This window comes from Eucalyptus grandis, chromosome 2 (genome assembly GCF_016545825.1).
Source record: "Eucalyptus grandis isolate ANBG69807.140 chromosome 2, ASM1654582v1, whole genome shotgun sequence".
In the NCBI taxonomy this organism is placed as follows: Eukaryota; Viridiplantae; Streptophyta; class Magnoliopsida; order Myrtales; family Myrtaceae; genus Eucalyptus; species Eucalyptus grandis.
Genome location: NC_052613.1, coordinates 38,253,480 through 38,274,859, shown reverse-complemented (window position 1 = coordinate 38,274,859; position 21,380 = coordinate 38,253,480). Strand labels below are relative to the sequence as shown.

Genomic DNA, 21,380 nt, shown 5'->3' with positions numbered 1-21,380 from the left:
CTTTAATAAATTAGTAAGTTTCTGGTGCCAGTCTATCCATGCAGGATTCAGCAATTTGCTTTCTAATATGAAAAAGCAGAGCCATCGAATATCCTGGATATAGCTAATGCAAGCACAAAGGGAGAGTCCTCGTCCACCCACAGCAACTGGATAGGGATCCTCTCTCTCAGAAAGACTACAAGACCAAGGTTCAATCATAGAAGGGAAGTCACCCATCTGATAACCCACCCCACCATAAGAGAATTGTCATCTCTTCTTCCTATGACGAGAAGATGGTTCTCTATCGTATGTTGACCTACTATCTGATTTGTGCTTCTTGGATCGACTCGCTTCCTTCCTCTCATAGCTGCCTCTTGATCTATGCTTTGTATCGTCATCAAATTTTGTATGTCCATTCTCATTATCGAGAATCGTCCGCATGGCCATTTTGACTTCCACCGTTCCATATATTTCAACCCTAAGATCCCATTATAATCTCCATTAAACGGGCAAAGCGCCGAGTTTACCAAACCTACATAGATTCAAAGTAGAAGAAAGACTCTTCTGAGCATGCTTCTTTTCCTAGAATTCTCACGGTTTGTGCCTACTCGACGTGTTAATAGAATGGAAAATAGTTATGATTATTTTGTCTTAAAAAAGCGCATAGTAACTATCATTTTGATTCTTTAATGAATTAGTAAGTTTCTAGTACAAATGTGTCCATGCAAGATTCAACAACTTTTTATGGACAATTGGGCAAACAGTGCCCGATTCTATACATAATTAAGAAGTAGAAAAAGTTTATTTCTTTATTCCTGAGATTAATTTCAGAATCAAGTCAAATTTTCTTTTTTTCTCTCTTCTTTTCCTCCTTTTCTTTTCTTTCCTTTTCTCTTCTTCTTGCTCATTGCCGGTTGCCAGCCACTGCGACAGCTGACGACCGGCTAGGCGAGGTCCGGTGACCTCACCAGAGCCTTGCTAGGTCAAGGCGAGGCTCACATTTATAAAAATTACATGAGGAAATCTGAATAGTTTCAGTAACCGATTCCACACACTAAAAACAATTGGTGTTGAATTACAAAATTTCTAATTCTTGTAGAGTCACATGCATGATTTCTAGTTCTTCTGCTTCCGCAAATAGTGTCGTCCACTTATGCTTGGCCAAAAACAAAGTTGTCGTATCGTGTATGGCCGACGGCAGAAAGTGGACACGAATTGTCAATAGGGTTAGCTGGTAGCAATCCAATCAATTTTCATATCAGGAATCATTTTGTATGTCCATTCTCATTATCGAGAATCGTCCGTATGGCCATTTCAACTTCCACCGTTTCATATATTTCAACCCTAAGATCCCATTATAATCTCCATTAAACGGGCAAAGTGCCGAGTTTACCAGAGCTACATAGATTCAAAGCAGAAGAATGACTCTTCTGAGCATGCTTCTTTTCCTAGAATTCTCACTGTTTGTGCCTACTCGACGTGTTAATAGAATGGAAAATAGTTACGATTATTTTTTCTAACAAAAGCGCATAGTAACTATCATTTTGATTCTTTAATGAATTAGTAAGTTTCTAGTACCAGTGTGTCCATGTAGGATTCAACAACTTTTTATGGATAATTTGGCAAACAGTGCCTGATTCTATACATAATTAAGAAGTAAAAAAAGTTTATTTCTTTGTTCCTGAGAATAATTTCAGAATCAAGTCAAATTTTCTTTTCTTCCTTTCTTTCCTTTTCTCTTCTTCTTGCTCATTGCCGGTTGCCAACCACGGTGATGGCTGACGACCAGCTAGGCGAGGTCCGGTGACCTCACAGGAGCCTTGCTAGGCCAGGGCGAGGCTCATATTTATAAAAATTACATGAGGAAATCTGAACAGTTTTAGTAACCGATTCCACACACTAAAAACAATCAATGTTGACTTACAAAATTTCTATTTCTTGTAGAGTCACCCGCATGATTTCTAGTTCTTCCGCTTCCGCAAATAGTGTCGTCCACTTGTGCTTGGCCAAAAACAAAGTTGTCGTATCGTGTATGGCCGACGGCAGAAAGTGGACACGAATTGTCAATAGGGTTAGCTGGTAGCAATCCAATCAATTTTCATATCAAGAATCATTCCGTATGTCCATTCTCATTATCGGGAATCGTCTGTATGGCCATTTTGACTTCCAGCGTTCCATATATTTCAACCCTAAGATCCCATTATAATCTCCATTAAACGGGCAAAGCGCCGAGTTTACCAAAGCTACATAGATTCAAAGCAGAAGAATGACTCTTCTGAGCATGCTTCTTTTCCTAGAATTCTCACGGTTTGTGCCTACTCGATGTGTTAATAGAATGGAAAATAGTTACGATTATTTTGTTTGACAAAAGCGCATAGTAACCATCATTTTGATTCTTTAATGAATTAGTAAGTTTCTATTACCAGTGTGTCCATGCATGATTCATCAACTTTTTATGGATAATTGGGCAAACAGTGCCTGATTCTATACATAATTAAGAAGTATAAAAAGTTTATTTCTTTATTCTCAAGAATAATTTCAGAATCAAGACAAATTTTTTCTCTCTTCTTTTCTTCTTTTTCTTTTCTTTCCTTTTCTCTTCTTCTTGCTCATTGTCGGTTGCCAGCCACGGCCACGGCTGACAACCGACTAGGCGAGGTCCAGCGACCTCACCGGAGCCTTGCTAGGCCTGGGCGAGGCTCACTTTTATAAAAATTACATGAGCAAATCTCAATAGTTTTAGTAATCGATTCCACACACTAAAAACAATCAATGTTGACTTACAAAACTTCTAATTCTTGTAGAGTCACGCGCATGATTTCTAGTTCTTCTGCTTCCGCAAATAGTGTCGTCCACTTGTGCTTGGCCAAAAACAAAGTTGTCGTATCGTGTATGGCCGACGGCAAGAAGTGGACACGAATTGTCAATAGGGTTAGCCGGTAGCAATCCAATCAATTTTCATATCAAGAATCATTCCGTATGTCCATTCTCATTATCGAGAATCGTCTGTATGGCCATTCTCACTTCTACCATTCCACATATTTCAACCCTAAGATCCCATTATAATCTCCATTAAACGGGCAAAGTGCCGAGTTTACCAGAGCTACATAGATTCAAAGTAGAATGACTCTTCTAAGCATGCTTCTTTTCCTAGGATTCTCACGGTTTGTGCCTACCCGATGTGTTAATAGAATGGAAAATAGTTACGATTATTTTGTCTGACAAAAGTGCATGGTAACTATCATTTTGATTCTTTAATGAATTAGTAAGTTTCTGGTACCAGTATATCCATGCAGGATTCAGCAACTTTTTATGTGTAATCTATCTCTTGAACCTTCCATCAAATTTGCTTTCTGATATGAAAAAACTAAACCATCGAATATCCTGGACAGCTAATGCAAGCACAAAGGGAAAATCCTCGTCCACCCACAGCAACTGGATAGGGATCCATCTCTCTCAGAAGACTACAAGAGCAAGGTTCAATCATAGAAGGGAAGTCACCATCTGATAACCCACCCCACTATATGAGAATTGTCATCTCTCCTTCCTATGACGAGAAGATGGTTTTCTATCGTATGTTGACCTACTATCTGATTCGTGCTTCTTGGATCGACTCTCTTCCTTCCTCTCATAGCTGCCTCTTGATCTAGGCTTTGTATCGTCATCATCATGCCGTCTCGATCTCTTTTCTTCTCTCCTGTCATAATCTTCTCTCCTTCTGGGCTCGTGATCATCATCATACCTTTTAATCCTTTCTTCTTTCCTGTCCCGGTCTTTCATACCTCGCTCAACATTGTCATTATTACCGTCCCTCCTGAAGTTCTTATCCTCCCTCCTATCAAACTTCCCTCGTGACTTCTGTTCAAAATCATCAGGATCATGCCTTCTTGATTTTCTGTGCTCCTCGCCTTGATGGTCTGCCTCCCTCTCCTTGGCAGTGAAACTCGAATCCATACTTTGCGACTTATGGCCATCTCGCGTTCTAGATTCAGGAAGACCGTTGTGTGAGAGACCACTAGACCTTTTATGTGCCCTTTCTGGACCATCAAACTTGTCATGACCCCATTGCCCATCATCATCCTTGGCACCCCAGCCAGTATTAGCAGCTCTCTGATAATAGAAGATCACCAAAAACGAATCCATCAATTAATAGACAGCAAGCATGCTTGGAAAAAAAAAAAAAAAAGACATGCGATTTGCTTTTAAATAGATTAACGGTTCCCAGCTTGGTATGAATATCTCTACTAGCATCTGATTAAATAGATTAATTGTTCCCAGCTTGGCATGAATGGCAGTCACGTAGAGGTATTTAACATTATTCAGAATCAGGAGCCCTATAATAATTTCATTGACCAATGTCTAAATTGCCAACTGAATATACTATATAGATATGTATATATATGTTTGATCAGACTGTAACTTGTCGCATTTAAAAACACGATCATTGCAAAACGGAAGAAAGAAAAACCTTTCAATTCAAGCCATCTGTTCCCCTGCCTCCTAAAATAAACCAGACGAAACATGAAAGACTTTAAATCCCAATACTTTCTAGTTCCAGCTGGTAAATTTGGTATTGCAGCAAAGGGATCACTAAAGGGATTATACTATCTACATCTTCTCGAGTGAAAAGAAAGTCTCAACCAACTTAAGCGCTGAAAGGAAATGCCAACATCAGACTTGAATTCAAGGTGCTTCAAGCGTATTTCCTCGTTAACATTCCAGAAGAATAAGCATCTCAAGTGCAACCATTATATGTTCCAAGAAAGCACTATAATGGTGACATCAAACCGCCACTAAAGCATCTTACTTGCTCATCATGTGAAAATTTGCACCGAGCTCCTCGAGTGCACTCCCCTCTTTGGAAAGCATGGCACACGCCCCGTTCTGCCCTCTTTCTCTGCTCTTCCTCCTCATCCTCCTCTTCCTTCTTCTTATAGTTGCTGACATGGTCTACTCTTATAATTCTACCCAATATTGAGGCTCCATTCAGATTATCTAACCATCAATGAGAATCATGAGAGCTTAAACAATCAGTCTAAACAAAACATCAAAACAACCATCCAGTATGTGCAACCGTTCATGGACATGGATTTGGTTCTGGGGGGGGAAGAGAGAGACCAACCTACAGCAAGGTTTGTACTCCGTTGATCCTCGTATGCAATGAATGCAAAGCCTTTCGATTTACCAGTACCCTTGTCTCTAACAAGGTTTACATCAACGATCTCTCCGTACCTTCAGAAACCCATTAGGATACTAATTAATGAAAAAAATGTCAAAATCAATTTCAAAAGCCGCAATGAAGATTCAAATTAACAGATGTATCCATTAAAAAGATGATGAAGCAAGAGACCCCATTGAAACAGCTTTATCTGTACCCCTTGATAAAGGAGCTGAAGAAGAGCAAATATCAATCACAGTTTACTAAAAGCTTGATTTCACAAAGAGCAAGACATCAATTCCACAAACATATGAATAAATCTTAAAAAACTATACATACTGCAATATTTGGGAAATCAAAGTATTCGAGACCTTAGGCTTCTATATATGCACCCAATGCTAATAACTTTCTCTACTCCACAGTCTCTGCAGCCTGGACTGACTATGCCAACTAATACAAAGAATTGAAACATCATAGCAGCTGGTGATTTCCCTACCCACAGGTCAGAATTCCACATCTCAGAGCCTCGAAATCAGCTAAGAATGCAGGTAAGAGCTATAATATGTATGTGATATGTGTAGATGCTCAGAAAAAACATGGAGATGAATGGGCAAAATGTGGTTACACAAGTCCAAAAGTCCAGTCCTTTCCAATCAAGCTTCGCGTGTCGAAGGAGTTCCCAAATCAGTGAATTGAAATGACACCTCGCGAAGTGGTACACTTGAGCCATTTACTTGAATTTGGTCGTTTCAAGCCACTTACTGGTCACCGTTTGTGAAATTACTACATTTTTCTTGTTCTGAAGGTCATCAAGGATCTTTGACTCCACAAACAAGATGCAATAGATGCAAACTTACTGGGCAAAAACCGCGAGGAGATCGCCTTCGGTGAGATCGAAGGGAATGCTGCTGACGAACGCATACGCAGAGTCCTTGTATTTGGCATGCCACGAAGCTTCGTCCGATATCCCCAAGGCTGCTTCTCTACTGTTTATCTTCTGGATGCGTTTCACCAAGGTGAGCGGATTCATCTCGTTTGCGGTGATATCTCAGGAACAAGCAGGCGATTCTCTCTCCCTCCCTCAGCTCTACAGCCCGATTCCTTCACTGTCGAGTTCACTTAATACACCAAAAGCCCTTAAAAAAATTTGATGTTTGGTATATTTAAAATGTCCTTAACTCTTTGGCTTTGAAATCTTTGCGCAAAAGCAGTCCCTCACCTCTTTGGATTTTTAGCATTCGAAAATGCGAGTCCACTTTTACTATTCATCCGTTCACTTTTTTTTTTTTTTTTAAACCGATCATCTTCTCCACACTTCAACCGCCGTTGATCAGCAACGGAGTTTCATCGGTTTTATTTTTTTTTTTTAAATAATAAAAACCCTTTGCAAATGTTGGGTTCACCTTTTCTTTTTTTGATCATTTTTATCTTTTGACAATCAATAACCCAACTTTTTATCAATACACTAGAATGATAATTAATTAATGAAGATGATTAATACTACAATAATTAAAAAAAAATATTCTAAATTGAAAACAAACCTAAAAGAACCCTAGACCAAAAGTTGAGCTTTATATCTAATCTATAATCAAATTCTTTTAATATAATTTTTAAATAAATTTACTAATATATATCTTTTATATTACTCTCAACATGAAAATATAAAATGTTATATAGTCATTATTTTTTTTGCAATTTTAAAATACTAAAATTAAAAAACTTAATTTGGTCACACTAAAGTGTTTTTCAAATATATGTTTACAAATAGTCTTACATTTCCCTAAATCACTTTTCGGTTATAGTTTCAAAAGTCTAGATTTCGGAAAATCCCTTTACCTCAAAGATATTTGTATTCTTTCAAGGGCATTTCCCCAAATTCGAACCAAACGGGCCCGCATGATGCTACATAACTATCCCCTGCCTTTTGAAGTGAAAATGTACAAATGGGCCCGCATGATGCTACATAACTATCCCCTGTCTTTTGAAGTGAAAATGTAACATGCGAGGTTAGAAAATTTCCCAATAAGGTTCATTTTTGATAGAGGGGCTAAAGTCAATGGTTTGAAGTAATCAAATCAATCTTAAATAAGGCTTGACCCGTTAGTAAATGAATAATTGATTTTTCTAGCAATTAGAGTAGGGAATATTTAACCACTGGGATTCGCCTCAGTGGTCACCCTTCCAACATGGAAGGGGGAGGTAAGGGGTTTAAATTCCCCATTCTCAATGGGGGATGGGGGTGGGAGACGCGTAAGTTTCGGGAGTGGGTTTCACTCCCACGCCAAAGAGGCGGGCAAAAGTCCGAGAGTGAGTGTAGATAGAAATAAAGTAGGACTGACAAAAAAAAAAAAGAGTAGGGAATATTTGCCCAAATTAAATTTTGAATAAAGATTAAAAGGAAAAGAGAAAATTGAAAAATAAACAAAGAGTATCAGCCATCACTATTCGTTGTCCTATCTCTCTGCTAGATGCTACGGAGGTCGCCATTGGCGTCGTTGGCTCGGAGGATGCCAGATCTCGATCTCTAGGGCTGGGGATGTCGACGTCGAATCCAACGTCTCGAGCCCAAACTCGCAAAGATAAGAGGTTGGAGGGCCTTTGCTGGACGATGGAGGTTGCTGGTGTTGTAGGATGATAGACTCGGGATCTCCAGGGTCCGCAACAACTCGTAGAGACAAGGGATAAAGGCAAAGGGCTTTGCTCAAAGCTCAAGGCTTCGCCTAGGCCTATGATGACAGGGTGGTGGCAAAAGGGAGGCAAGGTGGTGTGATGGCTAGTCGGTGCATGGCGGGATGGTAGTGTCGGTCATGGTAATCATGTTGTTCCACTGGAAAAATTAAAATTGGATTCAATTAAAAGATGACCATTCTCTGATGGAAAATTTGTGGAATGTTTTCAATTTGTAGATGTTTTTTCCAAAATTCACTTTTGAATAAAAGGTTTAATTTGAAGTAAATCATTTTCCTTGGCAAATAACATGAGACAATGCATTGTTTGAATATGGCACTATGACATAGTAAAAAGGAGATTTCAGTACTTTCGGGGGCTATTCCTGATTTTTTTATATTTTGAAACATGATATATGGAAACGGCTAATCAAGCAATTTAATGAAGATTTTTAAAATTTAAATTGTACGAATACTTTTCTCCATTATATTGACTCAATTTAAATGTCATAAATGCATATCGTGGATGATCATATGAATGTGACGTGAATTTACATTTATATAAGTTGTCTAGGCCCAAAAAGGAATTTCACCACCATATTTATATTTATGCACATCTATATTCTCTATATTTAATTAGTCAAAGAAATTCATTTTAGATTTAAGATGGATAAAACAACCTCAAGAGGGCAAGTGTATTAGCATTTTTCTAATTTTTGTGTTAGTGATGATGACGCATAAAATATTTGAAAAATGTAGCCATTAAAAAAAAAAAGAGGTGCAGTGTAAAAACACAATATAAATCAAGAATATAAGTTGAAATGGCATACAAGTTAAACGGGAGTGAAAATGTGATAAAATACTATTGGATGGTCAATAATATTGGGAAGATTGTCCAAAAAGTCATCAACCTATTACACATTTACTAATTCAGTTCTAAATCTCTTAATTTTGCCAATTAAGTTTTAAATCTTTTAGTATTTTATCAATTAAATCTATTTGACCATCTTTTATTAGAAATCGTTAACGTGAATGTTAGTCGTCCTACGTGATGCCATCGGTGCTAACGTAGATACTTTTTATTAATATTTTAGCGAATTTTTATTTTTCCTTTTTTTTCTTCCTTGCCCTCCCTCGCCAGTGGTTTACTAATTCCAACTCGTTCTAAATCTCTTAATTTTCCGGTTCAATTCAATAATTTTTTTCGTTTTTTTTTATAATCTTTTAGTATTTTTTAAGATGACACAATAATAGAAATTTCGTATCAATTATGTGACAAGATGGAAATCATCTATCTTTAATATAAATTGTATTTGACCATCTTTTATTAGAAATTTAACCACTCAACCAAAAATGAAATGACCATGACTAGCATTTGATCATGTAGAGTCTACTCAACCAAAAATGAGCTTTATACCACTTGACGCAAATCACCGTAGCAACTCCAAGGTTCTACCATTTGACACAAATTGAAAAGCAAAGTGCAGCTGAAATTCATTAGTAAAATACAATTAAATCATAAAAAGTTCAAAAATAAATATAAACCATGAATATATAACTTCACATCTTGTTAATTCACTTTTTGAAAACAAAACAAATGACACATAATTAATACTTAACAAAAGTTTTAAATTGAAATTACTATTAGTGCTATTGATAGAACATCTTATAATTAATATAATAGACATTTTACTTTTTGAATATATAAAAGAATTATAAATAATATAATATAATACGATACTTCCTTGCCCTCCCCTCTAGCCAATGGTAGAGGTCTCCCAACTAGCTGAGGTGGAGGAGCTAGAGGAGGAGAAGAAAAGAAAAAATAATCAGATAAAATAATTATTAAAATATTTTTATAATTGTCAATGCCGGCGTCAACTATGTCACGTAAAACAACCAGCCTTCACGCTAGTATCTTTCGACTAAAATTAGCTGGATTGACTCAAATGGCAAAAAGTGAAAATGTTTATGATTCAATTGACAAAATTGAAATATTTAAACCGAATCGGTAATTTTGGACAAGTTTATCCAAGAACATGTCGTGCAAAGGAGGCAACACATGTCAACATCAAGAAAGTTGTTGAATTTCGCTATTGTGTACATATAAGCAAGCCTCTGCATATTGCTTTTTAATTTTTCCACAAATTCCATCTCTCATTTTTTGCAAAACTAGAAAAGATATATAATCAACTTTAGGAATCACAAAAATTATATGTGCATCTTGTACTCTTCTTGCATCCATAGAACGATTAAATGTGTGACTGCTTATCTATATACCACATTAATAATAATTAAAGGATACACAAAACAAAAGATTTGAAAATTTTTTACTTGATCATTCAGAGAAAAATTACATCATTAAATGTAATACAAGTACAAACCAAATCAAATGTTCCCATTTCATGACATGTCACCTAAGAGATAGACTAACAAAATTAAATGAGATGATGCCATTTGGAAACATAATACTCCAATTAACCAATCGATCACAAAGTACCCATCAATACTCATTATCATGGAGCCGAATGAAGTTGATGAAATTGATTCTTTAAAGATGTTGAGTTTCAAAAATTACATTGTCTCTTGGCAAAAGGGAAATGACAGAGGTTAGAAGAGAGTCCATCCATTCAGAGAATATGCCCATGACATTGTTTTGAACATGCCTCTTCGGTGCCACGGTAAGGAGAGAAAACTGTTGAACTATGGCAAAAATATAGCTCTCTTGCTACAGATACAGTTATTAGTTGTCGAAGCTGGTGGAGAATAATATAACACGAGACAAAAAACATATAAGAAAATGAACTCTACATAGCATTAAAAAAATATCTAATAATATTCCATTCCTTCTACTTCACATAAATTCATCTTCACGATTTCTTTTTCAAATGATAAATTGAAATACGGGCCAATCTTTGGTTTCCATCTTCTCCTTTTTTTTTTTTCTTTTTCTTTTGTTTAGACCTTACATAATTGGCACAAGTTCGCCTTAAAATCTTAATTAATTTAGACATGACAAGATATACTTACTGACATCAAAGAATTAACACATTTCTCAAAAAAGATATTTGCTAAATTTTTTGGGGATAAAATGATAGGAACATGGACTAATACAAATACCCTTTTTATGGGATTATTCAAGTCTCCCACATCAATAACGCGCGGTTTGAGTTGAAAATATTATCCAGTAAAATTGTGAAAATTCAAGGTTGACAAAGTCATAATTGCAATCCAAATGGTAAATATATATATCCAATAAAATAATGATTAAAATAATGTATTTTTTTAGTGATAAATTATTAAGATTACAGTGGATGAGGTAAGGCTCAATCTCATTTAAACCCTAAAGGATTATTAAGATAACATTGCCTGAATCGGTCGCCCTTCATTTATGTTATTTGATTTGTTCCTTTCTTCCTTTGATCTTTTATTCGGTCCTAATATGCATTTTATTCAAGGTCATAGCCTCATAGCCTATATTCTCTTCTTCTGCAATCGAATAAACAAAAGTCATTCGATTTCCAAAATATAGTTTTATTGTTAAAATCCACCTGTCACTTTTTGAGATTAACAACTTCTCATTTTCCTTGGGACTTTTATTTAACATGTTGTAAAAATTCTTAGACAATGAGGAAAAATAATTAGAAATCTATTGAACGTTGTCCATCATCTTTAGAAGCATCATCTCCACAAGATTCCAAAGGATTACTATGATATGATAGAAAAAAAAATCACCATGGACTATTTCACCTTATACTTGAGAATAATAATCATCAATATAAAGATCAGAAAAATATGGAGAATAAGATGCGAAAAACTAGGTAACTCGCACGACATTTCAATTGTCGATCAATTTGCTTAAATGATGAAATTACTACTGGCGCGAGGAAGCCTCATTAGTTGAAATGAGAGTACAATCAAACTATCAAGAAATCACAATCTATTTGGGACCTCTCAACCAAATTCTCCGAGGATAACGAAATAGAGCCCATTTATTTATTCAAGCCGAAGTCGCCAAGCAGACATTTTAAAATTGTAGACCATGCTTCCTCACACGACACCCAGGATTCGTGCCCTTGTAGTAACTCTTGCACAAAACCGGATGACTTTTATGGATAGAAGGTAATTTAAAACCATCAAATTCTAATGTGACTCTCCTTACCATATCCTCTCTCAAAATAAAATTACAATGACGGCAATCAACAATATCTTTTAATGTTAGTGAGTAAGGTACCTAGTTGCATTCCAATCAATTACTCATATTATGGCAATGAATAGGTAGATCGTTTGCTAGTAGTAACTTGCAACAACTGATTAAAAGCATTAAGTAAATACTCCTTACTCCCACAAAGATGAACCTCTTGACCTTTTACAATTTAGCATGATTAAATTCAATATAACTACACTGGGATATTGATGTTTCTTTTCTCATCTCAATATTCTGAATGGAATGTTGAAATTAGGTTTTGAAGTTTTTGAAGATAGGCCTACAACCAAATTGTGAACCTAAACTGTCAATTCAAGGTAAGTTAAATCTATGAAGCCATGATAAAAAAATTTATGGCAACTAAACACTAGGGAATTGAATACATATGTAATAAATGACCCTAATTACACACGTCTACCACTCCTGCAGCTTATCCTATTTATAATTTAATCTTATTCTTTTGGGGATTGCTAAGAGAGAGAGAGAGAGAGAGAGAGAAGAGAGAGTATGAGGAAGTTAGTCTTCATATATGTACTACATTGATTTAAGTTGGAAGGTTTCTCAACTAGCAAGCTTACAATGAATAACTCTTGATGATTGTTGACCAGACATAAAAATTTCAGCCACATTCTTGAGACATTTTACCATGTGACTGCAATTTTTCCAAAATATTTATTCTTTCAATCAGCTAGTCTGCTTCTCCATCCCATTAAATCCATAAATTAAACAACTTCTCCAAAAATGCTTAGGATTGTCCAATTGCCATTATTACACAGCACGTGAAAATAATCGCTTTCATCTAGGCCTACTAAGTGCATTCTTGAAATAAAAATCTATCAATTTCCCTTTTCGTAACACATATTTTCGCAACACAGCACAACTGACACCAATAAACTTTGGCAAGAAATATGGGTCAAAAGTTTCTTTGTTGGATGAATTGTGTACAATAAGTTTGCATTTTGGAACATATAGAATAGTTGTATCACTAGAATCAATGTATGTTATTCAATAAATGAATAGCATGACATGTACGTAAGCCTTTCAAATTTACTCCCATGCAAGAATAATTTTATGCCACGTATAAAACTCAACAAATGAGCATCAATAGGCAATGAGTTCCATTGCACACCATAAAAAGAGAATAAGAAGCTCCATAACATAAGTGAACATGGTGTAAGTGACATAGGTCAAATGGCAGAACAATACAAGACATTGCGAGTCAACTGTCGTAGCAAAATAGTACTTTGGATTTGTTAGGAAGCATGGGTGAGTGAATTGTGTTAGAAAAATTCCACATTGAAAAATTAATGTGGTGTAGAGTAATTAATATATTTTAGTTGGTTTATAACTCATTGTTTGAGCTTTTGAATAGAGGTGAGTCCAACTAGATAAATTGACGAACTTAGACTTGACCCCCTCTTGACGATCTCTCTAGGTGAAGGTATTGAACTTTTACTACGTGCTCCTAACAAATCGTACTAAAACCAATAATTGCGATTTCTGGATTGAGCTCACACATGAAGGAGAGATTATTATGATGCACATATAAATGAGTTGTGTAAAAGAAATCTCACATCGGAGAATTAATATGGTATAGAATAGTTAATATATCATAGTTGGCCTAGTTAATATATTCTAGTGAGCTCATAACTCATTGATTTAAGCTTTTTAGTTAAGGTGGATCAAACTAGATATATTGATGGGCTCGGACTTGAGCCCCTCTTGATGATCTCTTCAAGTGAATGCATTGAACTTTACTGCACATTCTAGGCTAAGCTTACACGTAAGGCAAAGATTGTTAGGATCTACGTGTGAGTGAGCTATGTTAGAGAAATCCCATATCAGAGAATTGATGTAGCGTAGAATAATTAATACATCCTAGTTGGTCCATAACTTATTGGCTTAAGTTTTTAAGTGAATGTGGATCCAACTAGATATATTGACGAGCTTGGACTTGGGCTCCCTTTTAATAATCTCCCTAGGTGAAGATATTAAACTTCTACTGTGCACTCCCAATATTATTTAAATTGTCTCTGACTACTTCTTGCTCATATTTACACCAGTGATAGCCATTGTTTAGTTTTTTTTTTTAACCTCGCTAATAGTTTGAGTCACAACTCGTGGTTTTCTAATTGGCTTAATCACCGGATTAACATCTTCATCACCACTTTCAGGCCTCCTATATCCATAGTAATAATGGTTTCGATTAAAACAAATAGTTTTTTTTAACCTCACTAATAGTTTGAACGACAACTCGTAGTTTTTTATCTGGCTTAATCACCAAATTGATATATTTCTCACCAATTTCGGGCCTCCTATATCCATAGTAATAATGATTTCGATTAAAACAAATAGTTCATGGAAAAAAGAAGAAGATAAATGCGCTCAGTTTCTCTTATAGTTAAACCCTCACTCCTTCTATTTTAGAATGGATCATCATGGTCACCATCATCAACTTCAATTTGGATCCTATTCGATAGTGAAATTGCTCTCTCAATAGTTTTCCCATTCTTAGCAATCAGAGATATTTCAATAGTACCATCAATGTCAACATTATAAGTTCAATGATATCAATTTTCTGATACATCAACATAAATTAGAATCAATAAAATAGATCCTACCCGTAGGTGGAAAGGAAAACCCATGAAATCTCCTTTCTTGGATTGACATGGTCACTCTTCTAGTAAAGCACCGGTTAAGTTGTGATTTAGGATGATTATGAGTTCATTTGTAAATAATCTCTATAATATGTCCATTGGAAGCACGTTCAAAAAGTTTTTCACCTCACAATTAGGATACGTATATTTCTAATAGCTACATGAGAATTCACAATCCTTAATATGCTTATGTTTGTATTTTCTCGAGTTATATCCATTATCAGAGAGTCTCTTAGTCATGACTAAAGGGCCATTTGCTCTATTATCCAGTTGTGTCGCTTATCACATTATTGGATTACTCTCTTCTACCTAATAACCTATCGAGATCAACTTCAGCAAGTAGACTAACCCCTAAACCGACTGCTCGAGTCGATACTAATAGACACAATTCCTTTGAAGAGATAGTTGAATCGCTCTGAACTGAATAAAATGACGTAAATGGTTGACAGTGGCGTTGTCCCAAAACTTTCACAACCTATTCACTTCCTTGGTGCTTTGGCTTTGTGGGAGCCTTTAGAAGCGACCGTTGTTATGGCTAGAACTATCACCTAAAGGGGATAAATAGGTGAATATGCAAAATTTAAAAAATATTTGAGTAAATATTGCAACTAGACAATGTTTGATGACTGAAATGCAATCATCAGCTCTTAAAGAGTTTAAGAGGTAGACAAATGTACTTAAAAGTTTATAATAGTTCGATTTTTTATAAGCATACATCCACTCTTCCACACAGATAGCCTATTTGCTAGATTTTACTATATAAATCAATCAAAAGTTATAAGAAAGTATTTTCTACTCAGTCATGAATGAACATATATTTTCACACTCTCAACCTCTAAAAAATTACAACATTATGCTCATAAAAACTAATACTTTTAAAACGATATGCTTTTCAGACTTTGGAATTTCAAACTACAAGACTCGTATTTTTTCCTTCAACATCACGATCTCCTTTTATACTCCTTAATGGCCAATGGTCATGTCCAAGCTAATCATTAGCCATATCTTCTGAGGATCAATCCAACTATTTAACTTGTTGGACCTCAATGTCACTATAAGATCTAATCACTTTAAGGTTGCAAAGAATCAAGTTTTCCTTTAATTCTGCCACTTATATAGCAGTTTGGGTTTCCATAAATTTAAGTACTCCGTTTGATAAGTGCATTTCATCTTCAATTAATTGTCATAAAACAAAAAGAGATTCTATTGATACATTTTCCTTTTGAACAACCTTTATATAATGGAGAAATCAATACTAATCGAGTAGCTGTTGCATGTCCATAAATAGTCAATTACGATTGAAATGGATATGATTAATGTGTTGATTCCGAATAAAAACATATAACCGCATCAAATTTTCTACCTAGAGAATACTTATCATCAAAAAAAAAAAAATTACTCATAATAAATTTTGTCAATTTATAAAATCACTTGGGAATATTTTCTCAACAACCAATGTCGGCCAATTATCTAAAAATCACAAACACTAAGCTAATTGTTTAGTACATCATCAATCAATTTGAAAACAAAACATGATGATCTAATTTTTTATCTAGCTATTATACTTTCTTAAGGATTTTCATAAGAACACAAAAATATCATAAATCAACATAAGAGTCTAGGACATCACATAATGGAAAGTAAGTAAAGGAAATCACAAAGTCAGATAGTGAAATTTAACTTTAAGGCCGCCTCTATGTACTCATCTCAATCGTCAATCAAATATCAAGTTATAATAAGAAACTCTTAGTAACTTGGTTTCTTTCATAATCTACCAAAAATAAAAATAAAAAGAGTTTGATTTCTAACAAGTTTGCCCAGTTTTAAAATCCGAGAAATTCTTCAAATTCTTAGCTCAACTCTTTTTCTAGTGGGAGAGATTGATTAGCTGCAATTGTCATTTACACATTACAATATTTTTGCAACGGACATGAAGAAGAAAGACGAGAGCCTGAGGATGTGACAAGGACAAAACGAAAGTGGAGATGAAGAAAGGGCGGAGGGATGGGGGAGAGAGTGTCCGTACAGCTTCCGACATGAAATCTTATCCGAAATAATCTGTTCTTTATTATCTAATTTTCTCCTAATTGCGTAGAAAGTTCTTAACTTTTGGTTTGTCATTGGTGATGATTTCTTTTATTCTCTCTTTCTAGCAAACGGAGTTGATCCTCCTACTATATTTTTGAAACTTATAGGTTCAAGTATAAGGGGAAAGTTCATAAACCTTTTTTTATGCATGAATTTCAAAAAAAAAAAAAAAACCAATGTACCGCTGGTTTGTATGATTGATGACTTCAATGTTTGTTGGCCAAGCTAAAAGAGCATAAGTTATGTCTGCTAAAGATAGTACAGGTTGCTGCGAATGAGACGTAATCAGTGTTATTGAACTTAGTAAATTTAACCATAAGTGAAAAGTTCATAACTTTTTGTCATACATAAATTTCACAAAAATTACTAACTTACTACTAGCTTGTGCGATTGATAGCTAGCAAAAAACATATGTGTGTAAGATTTTTATGTATAGAGATTAATATGAAAGATCATATGGAGTTATGTCTACTAGAGGCAGTGTAAACTACAATGGATAAGATTTACTTTGTGGAAATGGAACTTGTTGCAGATTAGGTGAAGCTAAAGGAGTCTGTAGAGGTTGTAAATGCAATGGTGGAACTTGCTGTTATAAATGTGATGGAAATATGGCAGACAATAAATGAAAATGAAGTAATGGAACTTGTTGTGAATGAGATGATATAATGTGCTACGTGTGGAAAGAAAACGAGGAATGTGATGAAGTCTTCAAAGGTTGTGAATGCAATGGTGGAATATGTTACTATAGATGTGATGGAAATATGGCAGATAATGAAATCTCTCTATGCTATGGATATGATATTTGAAAATGAAGTAATCGACACTACTAAGATGAAATAAATTGATACCATTAAGCCTGTAAAGGCTGTGGAGCCTGTGGAGGTTGTGATACGTTAGTGGAACCTGTTGTATATGGGATGAAAATGAGGGAAGTAATAATAGTACCATAAGGTTATGGATTGACGAATAAAAATGAAGCAATAGAATCTACTGGGATAGAATTAGGGAATTCCATAAAACTTATAGAGACATGGATACTGAATTTGTGAATCAATTACCTTAAATTCAATATGGTAAAATTTTATATTCTACTAATTGATCTATAGGCAAAGTTTCATTTTTTTAGTTTTTCACTTAATGATTTTTATCATGACATCTTTGTTTAATTGGTATTCTTTCCCACAATATTATCATTATCCCCAATTATAATGAGTCACAACTATTTCCAACACTTTTTCCCTTATGCACTCTAATTTTGCATGATAACCCGCAATCAAGAGAGCACAATTAGGGTTTAAACTAGTCAAAATATAAAGTTATTATAACATATTCTAACTAAACAAATATCACCTTAGAACATCATAAAATATCGCATATACTCGGCCACCATTTAGATGTTAGTTTTAATCATGCAATCACTTTACCAATAACGTTAATAAGTTCACACAAATAAATCAATCAATCGAGAGAGATTGATTTGCTACAACTACCATATCCACAGTGCAATATTCCTATAGCATCTTCTTCCAATTGCATACAAAGTTCTCAACTTTCAATTTGTCATTGATGATGATTTATTTCAATTTTCCTTCCAACAAATGGAGTTGATCATCCTATTATGTTACTGAAACTGATAGGTTCAGATATAAATGGAAAGTTTATAAGTTTTTTTTATACATAAATTTCAAAAGAATGACCAACGTACCACTGGCTTGTATATCTGGTGGCCCCTAGAAACATTAATGTGTAAGGCTCATGTGTGTTTGTTAGCTAATTTAAAAGAGTATCTGAAATTTGGGGTGCTAAATGTAGTGCAAGCTGCTGTGGATGAGATATAATGATGTTCTTTAACCTAAAAAGTTCAAACATGAGTGGAAAGTTTATAAATTTCGCAAAAAATTACCGATTTACCACTAGCTTGCACCATTGATGGTTCATTGAATATATACATGTGTAAGGTTCCATACAAGTTATTGACTTACCACTAGCCTGTGTGATTGATGGCTCGTCGAAAATATACGTGTGTAAGGCTTCCATGTATGAAAACTGAGATGAAAGATCACTTGGAGTTGTGTTTGCTAAGATAGTACAAACTGTAGTGAATGAGATGTAGTCAGTAGAAATAAAATCTATGGTGATTAAATGGAGCTAGAGGATGTGGCTGCGATAATAGAATTTGCTACTATAAATGAAATAGAAGCAGTGTAGACGATGAATAAAAATGAAGTAATGGAACATGTTGCCCATAGCGAATGGAATGGTAAAATCTGTTATGTATGGGAAGGAAATGAGCAATATAATAAAATCTCTAGAGGTTATGAATGTGATAGCGGAATCTACTATTATAAATGGGATGGAAGTAGGATAGGTAATGAAGCATTTCCAGATTGTAGATGTGATGAATGAAAATGAAACAATGGAACTTACTGCGAATGAAATAGTGAAACCTATTATATATGGATGAAATATGAAACGTGATGAAGTCTTTAGAGGTTGTGCATGCGATAGTGGAACTTGCTGTTGTGAATGTGATAGAAGTAGAGCATGCGATAAAGCCTCTTCAAATTCGTATCCGAGAATCAACAAATTCTATTCCGATGTGATGAATAAAAATGAAACGGTGGAACCTACAACAAATAGGATAGTAAAACCTAATGTATATGTGATTAAAACAAGAAATGCGTTAAAGGCTCTAGAGAGTGGTGGATGTGATGGCAGAACTTGTTGCTATAGATGGAATGGAAATCGAGTAGACAATGAAGTCTCTCATAACTATATATATACAATGAATGAAAATAAATCAATTGAACCAACTGTGAATAAGATGTTGGAACCTGCTATATTTGTGATGAAAATAAAGTATACGATGAAATCTCTAAAAGTTATGGATGCGATGATGAAACCTACCTCTATAGATACAAATGACGCGATAGAACCTTTACATGCTGTAGATACAATAAATGAAATTGAAGTAATATAATTTGTTATCAATGAGATGGAGACATGGACTATAGAGATTGTGGAGCCTATAGAGGCTGTGAATGAGATGGTGGAATTTATAGTATATGAGATGGAAACATGGAAGATGATGAAGTATGTAAAAACTGTGAATGTGATAATAGAACATGTTGTACATTGGATTAAAATAAGGGATATAATGAAGCCTGTAAAGATTATGAATGTAATGGTGGGACTTATTGTATGTGTATTGGAAATAAGAGAAGCAATTGTGGAATTATAGGTCGTCGGTTGCTTGTCGTCGCCCATCGCCCATCGGTCACCGGTTGTCGGACAGCATTGGTCGCCAGACGTCGCTGCCACCGGTCACCCATTGCCATCGTTTGCTATATGTCACCGTTATCACCATCGGCTAAAGGAGGAGTAAGAAGAAGGAGAGAGGGAAAAAACAAAAATTTTAAAAAAAATATTAAAAAACTAAAATAAATTTTACGTTACAAAAAAATTTACAAGTCATACCGGATACATTCTTATTCTTTTTTTATTTTAAGAATAATAATTTTGTATAGTTATTAAATGATTCGGAAATTGTTGTAGGGAATGAAAATAGAAAAAGACTATTTATGAAAAAAAAATCATTAAATGCTATGGGTTGTAGCTAATGAAAAAATCCTTAAAACCTGAAATCGGACTATGCGAGGTTGTTTCTTTAGTTTGTAGAATTGGGAACTGGTTCACTTGGTCTTGGAACCGGATCGGACTGGACCGATTGATTTAGTCTGTTCCAAGGCCGATATTAAAACCAATGATTTCTTCTCTCTCTCTCTCTATCTCGGTTCTTCTATTCCTAACATGTGAGAGTTTTCCAACATCTAAAAGAAAATAATAATTTACAAATTAGAATAAAAGATAAAAAAAAAATTAAGAAATTTTGGTTAGTTTGTCGATTTGGTTTCTTAAGTGGAACCGGGAATCGAATAGTCCCATTTGAAAATCACCTAAAACTGACCGATTCAATTCCTATATTGGACTAGAGCCGATGCATCCCCCTAATATCTAGAATCACCCTAGTAGAATGACGAAACCAAACACATTAGAACCGGTCTGGAAATGGGTTTATGGATCCTTGACCCAAGTACACGGAATGAAACCGGAATTCTTCTTCTTGCCTTGATGGCCCATGGCCTATGGAACAGTTTGGAAACCTCTATTTCTATTTACCCCCAAACCAACCCCCCCGGGGGCCCGGCCCTACTCCCCTTTTCTGAAGTCGCACTATTTACTCATCACGGTCCAAAAATACATAAGCATCACGTGGGCCTGGCTTGGTCTAAGTAAATGATGGACCCAATAATTGGGGTCCGTTTGAGAAAGCTGCAAAAAAATATCCAAGGAGCCGATCCGGCGGGAACACCAAAAAAAAAAAAAAAAAAACACAATCGCCTTTTCAATTTTCAATTTTCTTTTTCTTTTTCGGGGGCAGGAAAGGAAAGGAAAACCAACGGCAACGGCAACGGGAGTGGCATGCTATGCTTTTTTTTCTTTGTCATCTTGTTGTCCTGTTTTTTCAGAGGTATCATCATCACGTTCTTTCACCCGCCTGTTGGCCCTCCCCTCCACCCCTTTAGCTGTACTACCCAAAAAGTCTTTCTCTCTCTGTACCTTAT

At 35.2% G+C, this 21,380-nt stretch overlaps 1 protein-coding gene across 1 annotated transcript; it reads right to left on the bottom strand.

The window, feature by feature from the left end:
• Positions 1-3,334: 3,334 nt before the first annotated feature.
• On the bottom strand, positions 3,335-6,249 carry LOC104432655 (zinc finger CCCH domain-containing protein 25). Its single transcript, XM_010045138.3, has 4 exons — positions 5,995-6,249; positions 5,102-5,211; positions 4,787-4,974; positions 3,335-4,089 (listed from the first exon to the last, which is right to left on the bottom strand). Exons 1-4 carry the CDS (start codon positions 6,165-6,167, stop codon positions 3,514-3,516), a joined length of 1,047 nt encoding a protein of 348 aa, XP_010043440.1. The 5' UTR covers positions 6,168-6,249; the 3' UTR covers positions 3,335-3,513.
• Positions 6,250-21,380: the final 15,131 nt, after the last annotated feature.

Bases quoted from the DNA above. Each gene is read 5' to 3' on its own strand.
- LOC104432655 (XM_010045138.3), bottom strand. From the start codon at position 6,167: ATGAATCCGCTCACCTTGGTGAAACGCATCCAGAAGATAAACAGTAGA. The intron at 5,212-5,994 runs GTAAGTTTGCAT...GGGTTTCTGAAG, and splicing joins CTCCTCGCGGTTTTTGCCCA to GTACGGAGAGATCGTTGATG. The intron at 4,090-4,786 runs GTAAGATGCTTT...TTCTATTATCAG, and splicing joins AATTTTCACATGATGAGCAA to AGAGCTGCTAATACTGGCTG.